We start from the raw sequence: 14,997 nt of genomic DNA, 5'->3' as shown, positions 1-14,997 counted from the left end.
AGACCGAAACGTTTTTCTATTAAATTTTTAACTTTTTAACTTTTTTTACCGTCAGAAGTTGTCCGTCCTTGCTTTATCAAACGTTTATATATATATATATATATATATATATATATATATATATATATATATATGTAGTCTGCAGATTCTCTTAAATTCACATTAACTATCATTGAAATAAATAAGATGATGTCAAGTGGTGGTATCACAAATCCCACCTTCTCCAACGTTTCTTCTTTAATAATGCCCACTATCTTATTTACACAGAAATCTGCGGTCGCCCTAAACCCAGTGCTAGTCGTATTGTGGGAGGTGAAGTAGCCTCCAATCGAGACTGGCCGTGGCAGGTTGGGCTCCAGAAACAGGACGATGATTTCATATTTTGCGGAGGATCTCTCATCAACCAGGAGTGGGTGTTGACCGCAGCCCACTGTATCACCCGTAACAGTCCAAGTAGAAACGGATGCGTAGCACCGAATCCTGGATTGAGAATTATACTTGGAGAGTTTGATAAGGACAACATTGATGGCCACGAGGTTCAAAAGAGTAAGTTGAGATTGGTGCTCAGACACGGTATTTTGAATTATTGAATTTTGAATTTTGGTCAAGTGCAAAATTACCTTCAAGTTGAAGGAAACCTGAAATAATGGTTTACTAATTTGGAAAAACACTAAAGAGATAATAATAAACCAGAAAGGAACGAGGATGGTCAAGGATGGAGAAGATTAACACGGATTGCAAACGACGAACTTGAAAGAAGAGGCTTTTAAAACTTTTTAGGATGCGCAAAACGTGATGTAACTCTTTTATAATTAATTACATCACGATACACTTTGAATGCCTGAATGTCACTTCCTAACAAGAGAACTAACATATGCAACACCATAAAAGCAATACTTTTTAACTTATTTGTTGAAAGGAATGTTGTATTATCTTACGAGCAGTGAACAATCAGCTTTCACCCTTCACTACATGTAAGAACTTACACAATGTCAGTTATTTAATCTTGGCTATGACCATAGAACTGTACCAGATGAAAGCGGTAGTAGATTAGAAGCATACGGTTAGAGTGAGGTCTGGGGCTAGGTCACGTGACATCATCGTGCTACGAGACTGCGACTTCAATTCAGTTACTCGTAGGATTGATTAAGTTGTAGCGTCTTCTTGCAATATCTAACGAACCAAATAATAACTCTGGTACTCTGTTTTCCTTCAGCCGTATCCGAAATTTGTATGCATCCCGAATACAACCACAGTATCTTCAACAACGACATCGCACTCCTGCGCTTTGCAAGCCCCTTGCCTGGGTACAACGAGACCATGAGCCCGGTCTGTCTGCCGACCGCTTCCAGTCACTTCCCCGTGGGGACAAACTGCTCGGTGACCGGGTGGGGGAGAACGCACCAATCGGGCTGGAGCTCCAGAAAACTCCGCGTCGCCCGTGTTCCCATCATTGATCACGCCACTTGTAAACAGCAGTACCTGGAAGGCGACGGGGAAATTGTCACCGACAAGATGATCTGCGCCGGCTACCAGGAGGGTAAGGTGGACAGCTGCAAGGGAGACAGCGGAGGACCCTTTGTGTGTAAGGAGGGGGGCAGATACGTTCTTGCTGGAGCCACAAGCTGGGGAGTAGGCTGTGCTCAGGCGGGGAGGCCTGGTGTATACACCGACATCAAGAAGTTCTTGGATTGGATTGACGGACATATTTCCCCAGCAGAACCAGACCCATAAACTAAAACTGCGTGAAGTTCTTTACAGCTCCTACTTGTTAGACCGTTCACAGCCTCTCTATTTACGCCGCGAAAGACAAAGCGAGCGAAGTGAGCGCGAAGTATGCGGGGGTGGGGATTGGGGTTTGCGAGGGAAGCGAGCATGTCGCTTCCCACCCCCTACCTAGTCAAGTCCTCCGTTTCGCGCTGGCGTCCAATTCTCTCGCGATTCTATCAGCGCGTTCAACGATCGAATAAATATAGGAGAAAATAGAGGGCTGTGAACAGTCTACTACTTGTCTGGCTACAATGTGCTTGTCGTGTAGTTTCGAAAATTAAAATTTAAAAGGTCACTTTCTAGTTGCTTCAGCAAAAGCGCTATTTGACTGTAAGAACCATGAAATACTGTTTACAAAGTACTTCCAATCTTTATCTCACTCTGGTGTCTAAATTACCGAAGACATTTCCGAGATAGAACGTTTTCATTCACATGACCAGCAGCCATGCAAAGTTATTGGAACAAAATGAAGTGTTCACATAAGAAAAGAGTTCACCTCCCAGAGGATTGGTTCGGTACAACATGGCCGCCGTTTCATTGTTTTGGAACACCAATATGGCTGCCGCGACGTCATGTGAAGGCGCTTCATAAGTTACGAAGATTTTTGAAGACTTTCGAAAACCCCTGAAGACGTCCTACAAAATGTTAATACTGTGCAGAGGCGGATCTAGGGAAGGGGGCCGGAGGGCCTGCCCCCTCCCCCTTTAGCTCAAGGTCTGGATACTGGCGCCCCCATTAGGTCAAGGTCTGGATCCGCCCCTACTGCGTATTCGTCCAATTAGCTGTTCTTTAAAGCTCTGGAAAGCAAATTTTCCAAGCACATTCTCTGAAGGTCCGCAAGGTCCTGTTTTTGTCTTTTAATATATATGTACTATCAAAACTCATTGAATCGGTAGGTGTTTAGCTGAAGATTTTTCTCTTTCATGTCTTAAGCCTTTTTGAAGTCAATAGTCGAGCCATCACAGTATTTAGGGCAAAAGGTACGTGCGCGTTTTTTTATACAGGCAAATGTTTTGGCATTTATCTCCAGCACAGTATTCGCGGGCTTCAAATTTCGTCACGATGCCTTTTATCTTTTCTGTTGTAAAAATATTAAACGATATGTAAACGATATGTTAAACTATATGTGAACGATATGTAGATATGGCGATTGTTTTCATGATTGTTTTAATGGTCAGCCTGCGAACGCTGTGAAAAAAAGGGAAAACAAAAGGAACTCCGCGGTTCGCAGGCCATGTAAAGATATATTTTACGGTTTACAAGGTAAAATAACTGTTGATAAATGTTGGCAATGTAAGTCTTAATGTATACAGTAAACTACAATAGCCAGTTGTAGATCGTTGACCTTTTTCTTATAGAGAATGATTTCGTAATCAACCATAGCGTGACACTGTACAGCTCTTTCAAGAATTTACTTAAAAAGTGATTACTCTTGCCACATATGGATGCAGATGTTTGTAAGTTGATACTGTAGACGGAATGACGGCGGCATCAGGGTGGGGGCGGGGATTGCGTGGGGGCCTCTGCCATCCGCCTTCCGTCCTCCGCCGTCCGTTTCCCCGTTCCACAGACCATGGATTTACACCCATCTCCTCACGTGATGCATCATTTGTTTCGTGTTAGCTAATGTTACAGTAATCTTGCAGCTGTGCTTCGAAGCACCCAAAATGGCTCATACCGAGTCAACTGATGGCAAGTTAGAGAAGAGAGAATACACATACTCGAGTTCCATTAAATCTGAGCTTAACACGGGCAAATAAAGAATTCGCAGAACGATTCTGGCCACTTTTATCGCTGCTCTCGGCCCGCTCAGCTATGGTTACTGACTCGGATATTCATCGTCTGCTCTAGAGGATTTAGCAAGTGCATGTCATGCCGCATGACGGGACGCAAGGGGCTTCTACTGTAATGCATCAGTCAATTCCAGCAGTGCCCATCACCCCCGGGCTAACCCCCGGGCATTAGCACTTTTTCAAAAAAAATGGGCAAATTCCCCGGGGTGGGGAAACATTAGCTGTCTAAATCCCCCGGGGTGGGGACGAAGAAAGAGGGCAAATGCCCCGCCCCCGGGATCGTCGCCTTCCAACACCTCCGCAGCATTTTAAATGATGATGCATTGCATTTTAAGCTCGCAAGATCTGTCTTCAAGATCGCATCATTTGAATTCGCAAACCTTAAGTATTTTAACTCCACTTTCATGAATTTAAAAAATGTTAGGCTAGTTTTGAATGCGAAATGCGAAATAGTCGTGTTCACGTCAGTTATTGTTTTGTGATAAACTGACAACTTGAGCAAATGCCCCACGGTTGCTCGGGGGGGGGGGGGGGCGGATGGGTACTGCTGGAATTGACTGATGCATAAGTACAGGAGAGAAATTGTAGGAAATTCTCCCAGCATTCCTTACATACTCTCACTAGGGTTCTTCGTCTTGCGGCCATGAAAGGCGTCATAATCTGTTTTAAGTGACATGTCGATGATATTAAATAAAAAAATAAACCAGAAAGGGCCGATGGAAAATGAGACAAGCTTTAAAATGAAGCCACGATATTAATAGTGCTTTAAAAGTAAAATAGTGCGTTCGAGTCATTCCCGATGCTTTCAAATGATGGCGGACTCCACCGACGTCAATAATCTGGAACAAAACAATGTCATTATATATCGGATCACGTCTAAACACACGTGAAGAAAGACTTGGACAGGAAAAAAATGTGAGCGGACAAAACCGGGGAATGCCGATAAATCAAGTAATCCCGCAATGATGAACGAATTACACAACATGAACCTTCCTCTGCTTCTCCCCCTGAACCAGATTTACGAACTGAACTTAAAGATACCAAAGTCCCTACGAATGGATGTTGAGCGCGGCGAGCAGACGTAAATGTCTTGTTTACCCGATGAAACGGCCATCACAGTAAACTCTGAGCTTGCATCGAGATGCTTGTCCGGGCGTAAAGGAGCGTTTGATTAATCGATCTAAAACAGATCTTAAGGAATAAAAACCCAGATGATCTGGAATACTTGTCTGAGTATGTCGTTGACAGTGCAGTATTATCATGCTCGGCAATTGAAGTTATTGTGTAGAAAATATCGCACAATTACACAGCCGAGGGCTAAAAAAAAAAAAAAAAAAACGCGAGGAGAAACTTAGTACATGGAGCTAAGATAGATTGTCAGTGCTTTAGGTGACCATGCACGGCTACCAATGGCTTGGCCAATCGCTTGGCCAATGGCTCGTACACGCAACGAATCGTAAAAGTCCATAAGTAACGACCTCCGAAAGAAGTGATGAGCCCACCCCCCATCCCCTGAAAATAGAGGAACTAAGGTTTAAAAGTATAATTATTTTTCCAATTAATCAATAACCTGAATAACGTACGATAAACTGATGACGATTCAACTAAGGAAGGTACAGCTTATTCCAGGAGGCGTCATGAAGTACCCTGGTTAAACAAACCCCGCAAAATTTTCGTCAAGTAACAAGAAGGTACTAACAGGACCTTTTCTTCAAATTGAAATTACTAAAATTGACAACTTTGCATCATTTTTAACAGGAACGCATAAAAAGAACGTTTGATCATATTAAAATTAAAAACTCGACCAGAGCAGACTAACGTAGCAGTGCGTCAAAAACAGTAAAAATAGTTTAAGGTATCACGGTCTACATATGAAGTGCCCACCCATGTGCCAGCAACATAAATTTAAACGATTTACAAGGTGTTTTTACGAATTACACCCACAGCCTTAGAGAAATACAGCCCTGTTCTCATACAATTAAAGAAAAAAAAAAACACCAGGAAGAGATACTTACAGTAGAAGTCATTTGCGTCCTCTCATGGGGTGAGAGATTGTCGCCCATATCAACTTTCTTTTCTTTCGTAAGTTCTCGCGCGTTTAGAGATGCGCCACACTCGCGTTTTAGGTGCAAGAATCCCAGCCAATGCTTAACTAACTTTTTAAAGATGCTACTTTTGGCCCTCCCCCAAATCTACACACGTGTATATCACTTGTGGAAGTCTATCGATTTGAACAGTGCTTGGGTTAGACATTCTCGCCTTTATCAACTTTCTTTTCTCTCGTAAGTTCTCGCGCGTTTAGAGATGCGCTACACTAGCGGTTTAGGTGCGGGGATCCCAACCAGTGCTTACCTAACTTTTTAAAGATTCTACTTTTAGCCCTCCCATAAATCTACACACGTGTATTTAACTTGTGGAAGTCTATCGATTTGGAGAGTGCTTAGCCTGCGAACGCAGACGTATTTCCGGCTGTCGCTTGTCTCCGCCGAAAATAACGTCTGCGAACCCGAGCCAAGAAACGATTTCTGTGACGTAATGACTTTTGTTTCTCCTTGGCCAATCAGATTCCATGACAGAATGAAACTCGAGTGCTCCTCGCAGCGAATACCTCGCGCAGTAGTTCTGGGGCTACTTGAGCTAAATTGTGATTGGCTTAAAATTCCTACGTCACAGAAATCGTTTCCCGGCTCGGCTTCGCAGCCGTTATTTTCGGCGGAGACAAGCGACAGCCGGAAATACGGCTGTGTTCGCAGGCTAGAGAGCGCTTGGGTAAGAGACTTTCGCCCCTATCAACTTTCTTTTCTCTCATAAGCTCTCGCGCGTTTAGAGATGCGCCACACTCGCATTTTAGGTGCCGGAATCCCAACCAATGCTCACCTTAAAGATGCTACTTTTGGCCCTCCCCCATAGCTATACACGTGTATTTCACTTGAGGAAGTCTATCGATTTGGACAGTGTTTGGGTTGGAGACTCTCGCCCATATAACTTTCTTTTCTCTCGTAAAATCTCGCGCGTTTAGAGATGCGCCACAGTCGCATTTTAGGTGCGGGGATCCCAACCAATGTTTACCTAACTTTTTAAAGATGCTTCTTTTAGCCTTCTCCCAAATTTGCACACGTGTATCTCACTGGTTGAAGTCTATCGATTTGGACAGCGAAGTCTGTCCCTTTGGACAATACTTGGGTTAAAGATTTTCGCGTATTTATATCTTTTTTTCTCTCGCGTATTTTCGCGCGTTAAGCAATGCGGCAAACTCGTGTTTTTGGTGTGGGGATCCGCGACTACGCTTAAAATGCTCTTTAAAAATGCTAGTTTTGGCCCTTTTTCAAGTCTACACAAACGTAATTCACTTGCGGAAGTCTACCGATTTGGACAGAGCTTAGCTTGCAGGTTCTCACCCATATCAACTTTCTTTTCTCTCGTAAGTTCTCGCGCGCCTAGAGATGCGCCACACTCGCGTGTTAGGTGCGGGAATCTCAACCAATGCTCACCTAACTTTTTAAAGATGCTACTTTTAGCCCTCCCCAAATCTAAATATCACTCAAGTTCCTGGAAATCGACCCAAACCTGGTCAAAATCACGCTGCGCGTAGCCCAGTCCCGGCGACTTTGAACATTGTCCAAGTCGATAGACTTTCACAAGTGAAATACACGTGTGTAGATTTGGGGGAGGGCTAAAAGTAGCCTCTTAAAAAGTTAGGTGAGCATTGGCCCGGATCACCGCACCTAAAACGAGAATGTGGCGCATCTCTAAACGCGCGAGAACTTACGAGAGAAAAGAAAGTTGATTTGGACGAGAATCTTCAACCTAAGCACTGTCCAAATCGAGAGACTTCCACAGTTGAAATACGTTTGTATAGATTTGAAAAAGGGCCAAGACTAGCATTTCAAAGAGTCCCGTAAGCATACTTTGGGATCCCTACACCAAAAACGCGAGTTTGCCGCAATGCTAAACGCGCGAAAACACGCGAGTGGAAAAAAGATCTAAATGGGCGAAAATCTTTAACCCAGGCTTTGTCCAAAGCGACAGACTTCCACAAGTGAAATACACGTTTGTAGATTTGAGAAAGGGCCAAATCTAGCATCTTTAAAAAGTCCAGTAGACATAGTTTAAGATCACGACTCCAAAACCGCGAGTGTGGTGCATTTCTAAACGCGTGAGAACTTACTAGCGAAAAGAAAGTTGATGTGAAGGTGAATTAATCAACATGACACGAGCGTGGGACAAAGAAAAATTCTGAGTCCCCGACAGGAATCGAACTCATGACATCCCGAACACCGGGCGGGCGCTCTATCCACTGAGCTACGAGAACTCATGGAGAGCAAGGTCATGTAACTGAGTTCATATATGATAGGTGTCCTGAATACTGCTAGGATCAACGCTATCGAATTCATCGTGAGTAGTGATAAGTTAATAAAGGTGGTGAATTTTAAGCTCGGTAATGAAATGTGAAGGTGAATTAATCAACATGTATGAACTCAGTTACATGACCTTGCTCTCCATGAGTTCTCGTAACTCAGTGGATAGAGCGCCCCCCCGGTGTTCGGGAGGGCATGGGTTCGATTCCTGTCGGGGACTCAGAATTTTTCTTTGTCCCACGCTCGTGTCATGCATCTTTATTAACTTATCAAGAAAGTTGATATAGGCGAGAATCTCTTACCCAAGTACTGTTTAAATCAATAGACTTCCACAAGTGAAATACACATGTGCAGATTTGAGAAAGGGCTAAAAGTAGCATCTTTAAAAAGTTAGGTAAGCATTGGTTAGGATTCCCGCACCTAAAACACGAGTGTGGCGCATCTCTAAACGCGCGAGAACTTACGAGAAAAGAAAGTTGATAGGGGAGAGAATCTCTCACCCAAGCACTGTCCAAATCGTTAGACTTCCACAAGTGAAATACACGTGTGTAGATTTGAGAAACGGCCAAATCTAGCATCTTCAAAACGTCTAGCAAGCATAGTTTGTGATGCCGTCACCAAAATCGCGAGTGTGGCGCATCCGGCTTTAAACGCGCGAAAACACGCGAGGGAAACAAATTTAAATGGGCGAGAATCTTTAAGCCAGGCATTGTCAAAAGCGACAGACTTCCACAACTAAAATAAACGTGTGTAGATTTGAGAAAGGGCCTAACGGATATCCCTCCTCTTTTGTACAGAAGATCACAAAGGCACGAACAACCCCAAGAAGAGAGCCTGTCGCTGAATTTAAATCCACCGCCGTTTTACCTTATGTCCAAGGAGTTTCGGAGTCTCTTCGCCGCTGCCTAGAACAACAAGGCATTCGCACCGTCTTTAAGTCCGACACGACACTTCAGTCACACTTAGTGCGACCAAAGGACACCGTCAACCCGGCTAAACAAGATGGTGTTGTCTACAGGATTCCCTGTGAGTGCGGCAAAGTCTACATCGGGGAAACAGGGAGATCTATGCAGGAGAGGATCAAAGAACACGACAGGGATATACGACTCGCCCGTACCCAGACCTCCGCCGTTTCTGAACACACCCACGAGACCGGCCACTATCCTATCTGGAATGAGGTCAAGTTTATTGATCGAGATCCTCACTGGTACACACGTAGGGTCAAGGAAGCTATTCACATAAGACTTCACCCTAACAACATCAACAGGGATAGTGGAATTGAAATTCCTGAAGCATGGATACCCACGATCAAGAAACACAACAACAGGAGAACGGTACAACAACGGACCACTGAGGGAACAGCTACTCGCCGGAACAATGGAACAATAGGAGGATCGAAATGCACCAATCACAGCCGTCCTTTGTGATATAAATGATACCGTGCAATCAGTCGACCTTATCGCCTGAAGAAGACTAGCAGTAAGCAGTCGAAACGTCGCGATCTACATCTCAAGCGACTACATCGTGAGACAAACGATAATACACTTTATTAGGGCCAAATGTAGCATCTTTAAAAAGTCCAGTAAGCATAGTTTGAGATCACGACACCAAAATCGCCAGTGTGGCGCATTTGTAAACGCGCAAAAACACGCGATAGAAAAACTATCAATGGGCGGGAATCTCCATCCCAAGCATTGTCCAAAGCGACAGACTTCCACAAGTGAAATACACGTGTGTAGATTTGGGGGAGGGACAAATCTAGCATTTTTAAAGAGCCCCGTAAGCATACTTTGGGATCCCCACACCAAAAACGCGAGTATGGCGCATCTCTAAACGCGCGAGAACTTACGAGAAAAAAGAAATTTGATATGGGCGAGAATCTCTCACCCAAGCACTGTCCAAATCGAAAGACTCCCACAAGTAAAATATAAACATGTGTAAATTAAGAGAGGGCCAAAACTAACATCTTTAAAAAGCCCAGTGAGCATAGTTTAAGATCCCGACACCAAAAGTTCGAGTGTACCGCATAGCTAAACGCGCGAAAAAAGTACAAAGGAAAAGTAAATTGAAATCGTTAAAAATATCCACCTAGCATTGTCGAAAGCGACAGACTTCCACAAGTGAAATACACGTTGGAGATTTGAAAGAGAGCTAAACCTAGCATCTTTAAAAAGCGAGGTAAGCAAAGGTTGGGATCCCCACATCTAAAAGGTGAGTGTGCCGTCTCGCTTAACGAGCGAGAACACGCAGAAGAAAACAAAATTGACATGGGAAAGAATATCTAACCCAAGCACTGTCCAAATCGATAGACTTCCACAAGTGAAATACACTTGTGTAGATTTGGGGTAGGGCCAAAACTAGCATTTTTAAAGAGCCCCGTAAGCACAGTTTAGGATCTTCACACAAAAAACACGAGTGTGCGCATCGCTAAACGCGAGAAAACACGCGAGTGAAAAAAAGATATAAATGGGCGAGAATCTTTAACCCAAGCATTGTCCAAAGCGACAGACTTCCATAAGTGAAATACACATGTGTAGATTTGGGGGAGGGCTAAAAGTAGCATCTTTAAAAAGTTAAGTAAGCATTGGTTAAGATCCCCACACCTAAAACGCGAGTGTGGCACATCTTTAAACCCGCAAAAACTTAGGAGAAAAAAGAAAGTTGCATGGGGCGAGAATCTCTCACCCAAGTACTGTCCAAATCGATAGACTTCAACAAGTGAAATACACTTGCGTAGATTTGGGGGAGGGCTAAAAGTAGCATCTTTAAAAAGTTAAGTAAGCATTTGTTGGGATCCGTGCACCTAAATCGCGAGTGTGGCGCATCTGTAAACGCGCGAGAACTTACGAGAGAAAAGAAAGTTGATATGGGCGAGAATCTCCAACTTAAGCAATGTCCAAATCGATAGACTTTCACAAGTGAAATACGTTTTTGTAGATTTAGTAGAGGGTCAAAACTAGCATTTTTAAAGCTGAAGAGCCCCGTAAGCATAGTTTGGGATCCCCACACCAAAACTGCTAGTGTGCCGCATCGCTAAACGCGCGAAAACACGCGAGTGAAAAAAGGTATGCTTTGGCGAGAATCTTTAACCCAGGCATTGTCCAAAGCGAGAGACTTCCTCAAGTGAAATATACGTTTGTAGATTTGAGAAAGGGCTAAAAGTAACATCTTTAAAAAGTTAAGTAAGCATTGGTTAAGATCCCCGCACCTAAAACGCGAGTGTGGCGCATCTCTAAACGTGTGAGAACTTACGGGAGAAAGAAAAATGCATGGGGCGAGAATCTCTCACCCAAGCACTGTCCAAATCGATAGACTTCCACAAGTGAAATACAGTTGTGTAGATGTGGGTGAGGGCTAAAAGTAGCATCTTTAACAAGTTAGGTAAGCATTTGTTGGGATCTTCGCACCTAAAACGCGAGTGTGGCGCATCTCTAAACGCGCGAGAACTTACGAGAGAAAAGAAAGTTTATATGGGCGAGAATCTCCAACCCAAGACACTGTGCAAATCGATGGTTTTCCACAAGTAAAATACATGCGTGTAGATTTGGGGGAGGGCTAAAAGTAGCATCTTCAAAAAGTTAGGTAAGCATTGGTTGGGTTCCCTGCAGCTAAAACGGGAGTGTGGCCCATCTTTAAACGCGCGAGAACTTACGAGAGAAAAGAAAGTTGATATGGGCGAGAATCTCCAACCCAAACACTGTGCAAATCGATAGTTTTCCACAAGTGAAATGCACGTGTGTAGATTTGGTTGAGGACCAAAAGTAGCATCTTTAAAAAGTTAAGAAAGCATTTGTTGGGATCCCTGCGCCTAAAACGCGAGTGTGGCGCATCCGTAATTGCGCGAGAACTTATGAAAGAAAAGAAAGTTGATATGGGTGACAATCTCTCACCCCGGCGGTTAGCTAACCAACAGGGGTCCTGGTTCTCGGTAAGTTTACCTGTTTCGTTATCTGTGTTTCTTTTCTTCCGCTTATAAAAATTTCGATATGTCGCGCAACGCTTTTTTAATGGAGAGCGTGAATACTCATTGCGTTTACCGCGTTTAGAATTAAATAAATTCAGGGAGCGGTTTAATTGCACGACTTTACAATAATGTTTGCGTAAAATAGTCTCTTGATAAGTGAATTTTTGCGTTTGCGGGTTGCACAATGTAAGTGTCCACCTTGAATTAAAAGCAGTATTCACGAGATGTCTTATATCTCCTTAGCTTCCACTTAACTGATTTCAAAATTTTAGTTCAGAGAACATGAAGGTAGATCGGAACAGCGTCCCTTGGATAGTCTTCTTTCTGTATATCTGATTAGAAATATTGAACAATTTTGGGAAAGGAAAGCTATTAAATTCTCCAAACTTTTGCCACTCAATGGGATTGTGTTCAGTGCGGCTCGCATCCTGCAGAAAACTGCAGGTCACGCAACGCTGGAGAAGCGTTGCGTATTAAACACCCCAGCCCAGAAACGGCTGCGGCGGAGATTACAAATAAAGTCACTGTTATTTATAGTCACTATCGTTTGATGAATCAGAAAACCAGAATGTGGAAAAAAAAAAAAACCGTTTGTAGCTTCAAACAGCCTCACTAGCAAGAGGTCAACTGACTACGGTGTTAATAAAACGAAGATCACAGAAAGTAAACCCTAGGGCGGAAGACCCGCTGATCTAGTGATGTATTTCGTGAACGGCTTTCTCCCTTGTCATGACAGTCAATAGATTTCGTAAACATAGAATGACCCTAAAATAAGAACCAGGCAAGCATTGACTGATGCATTAATTTAAACGAAGACCTCTGGACTAAAAATAAGACCCCAGATTCCTGAGAGGAAACCATTAGCATGTGCAACGCTAGTCTGTCCACACTAGGTTGTCTCTGGGGAGAGACAATTTTTTTGCGCCCAATTCGCGGCCACTCTCGCTTTCCACGCTAATAGCGCAAAACATACAATTTTGTGTATTTTAAAGCCTAAAATTATGAATAATTTTCCGTTTCAAGAGCACCGCGCGCGATCGTTGTCTATCAGCGGATCGAAAACGATAACGGAACCGATCAGATTCGCGGATTTCTAATAGAGCACAGCTGAGTGGCAACTAAACCTCAATAAATGCTGTGTATTTCGTAATTGTAGCTACATTGTAAGAATTTCAGAAAATGGAAAGAGCATGACAAAATAAACAAAATGCAAAGTTTGAGGGCCAAACCTTTATAACGGGGCGATTTGTTTTTTCATTGAAAATAGTATGGATTGAAGTAATTAAGTGATTTTAATTATCTTTTGACAGAGCATCGTGATCGGCTTCAATTGCGTGATGTGTTATCACCAGTGATAGCAAAGCCCCTGATAATCAGCATTGGTTTAATGGTTTTCCAACAATTTTGTGGAGTCAATGCAGTGCTCTTTAACGCTGCAACCATCTTTGGAACGGCAGGCTTCTCAAATGGAAAACTTGTCCCCATAACAGTGAGCTTGGCTCAGTTTGTGGGTACAGGTCTGGCCTGTTTACTCGTAGACAAAGCGGGACGGCGGATTCTGCTGTGGACCACAGCACTTGTGTGTCTCTTGTAGCGTAAGGTATATTTTAGATGTACAAAAGCAAAAATTAAGAGTCTACTTTTGTAAATTCCATTAAAATGTAAGTTATAAAAAGGTGTTGAATTTGAATTTGAATTTGCATAACAAAGACGTTCACAGTTCTAGTTTTCTTTTTCTCATTTCTGAAATCGGATTCACTAAGTCCGCTTTCCCCTAGCGAAGAAAAAGATTTTTGAATGTACTTGCCTTTTTCGTTTGCCATAAATATGACAGCCGGATGAAAGTGTTAAATTTCAATTCGAATATGCGTGACAAGGAAAAGTAGGATTGGATTCCAACTCTCGAATTCATTTTCGAAATTGCCGTTTTTAATTTGCATAACGAAAGGTCGTTCTCGAGCTCTCCATTTTATTTTACAACTTTACTCAGATCTGAAAAACGTAAAAACTGAATTTTCGACTGCCTTCAGCGATCTCCTTCAGAGAAATGTAGTCTGCAAGAGTCACGGAATGGCACGTCATTGTTCGTTGCCCCCCATTTCCCTGTCGAAAACCGCAGAAGGCGGTGGAAAGTCCAGCTTTAACGTTTTTTCAGATCTGTTTTAATCTCCTTTTTTAGAACTTTAATCATGGGCACACATCGCTCCAACAGATTAATTTACTCAAAGTAGTATCTTTTCAGACGTACTCTCAGACGTTTACTAAGTACTGCTGTCACGGCACAACGAATAACCTTATTCTACTCAATTCATGAATATTTTTGCCCGTTAATTGAAATAACCGTAGCATTGACAATTTAATTAGAACGGCGTGTTTTAAACAATCAACGAAGCGTCTCCTGTAAAAATGCTTGTCACGGTTGATTTTTTCCTGTTTTCATCGACTAAGCTTTACGCGACGTTTTCAGTATTGTAGTGTGCAGCTTTTGCAGAAGTGAACGCCCGTTGCTAATATAAATACGGAAAAACAAAACGAAAGGGAAAATATTTAAAAGAGTGTTTAAATATCTAATTAGCAGAGTTTTAAATTTCGGGTAAAATTCCATTTTTTAAAGTACATCACTTGCAAAACATTTCGGACGATTTTAATTTCAGACAAAAACGTCTCCAAAAATGAAACCGTCCGAAATTTTTAAGCGTCCGAAATACTTTGAGTAGCTCCAGAGCTCTTAGTTTCCTTTAAGCCGGGGTTTTTGAAGCGAACCCTAGTTGAGACACTGATTTAGATACGTAACGGCTTCATAGTATTTATGTTATTTTCTCGTCGGTGTATTCGTAAAACCTTGATGGTGCAGTAAAACTATCATTGTCAGTCTACTTCATGTTTTGTAGGCGCACATTTACCTTAGCCATGTTTCAGTAGCGTCCGAAATTGTTGCCCGAAATTTGACCGAAATGACATACAAAGTGTCCGGAAATTAAAAGTCCGAAATTTTAACGTCGGAAATTTTTTGCTAGTAATATGTATACACGCCCTACTGCGTAAGGTGGCTCAAAACAGTTTTCAACAGTTAGATTTTGATGGGTCGTTATAACCACTCTTTATCAGTTGA

The 14,997-nt window shown here is 42.7% G+C and overlaps 1 protein-coding gene across 1 annotated transcript in view; it reads left to right on the top strand.

The window, feature by feature from the left end:
- The window catches only part of LOC145475093 (uncharacterized), a 23,421-nt gene extending 19,557 nt beyond the window's left edge, over window positions 1-3,864 (top strand). The window contains exons 9-10 of the mRNA XM_081455216.1: window positions 268-546; window positions 1,217-3,864. Coding sequence (XP_081311342.1) covers window positions 268-546; window positions 1,217-1,734 — 797 coding nt within the window. The 3' untranslated portion in view covers window positions 1,735-3,864. The remainder of the gene's footprint in view (window positions 1-267; window positions 547-1,216) is intronic.
- Window positions 3,865-14,997: the final 11,133 nt, after the last annotated feature.

The sequence above is a fragment of the Orbicella franksi genome, chromosome 2 (assembly GCF_964199315.1).
Source record: "Orbicella franksi chromosome 2, jaOrbFran1.1, whole genome shotgun sequence".
NCBI classification, from domain to species: Eukaryota; Metazoa; Cnidaria; class Anthozoa; order Scleractinia; family Merulinidae; genus Orbicella; species Orbicella franksi.
Note: the sequence above shows the minus strand (reverse complement) of the source record. Positions and strands in the feature narration are given on the sequence as shown.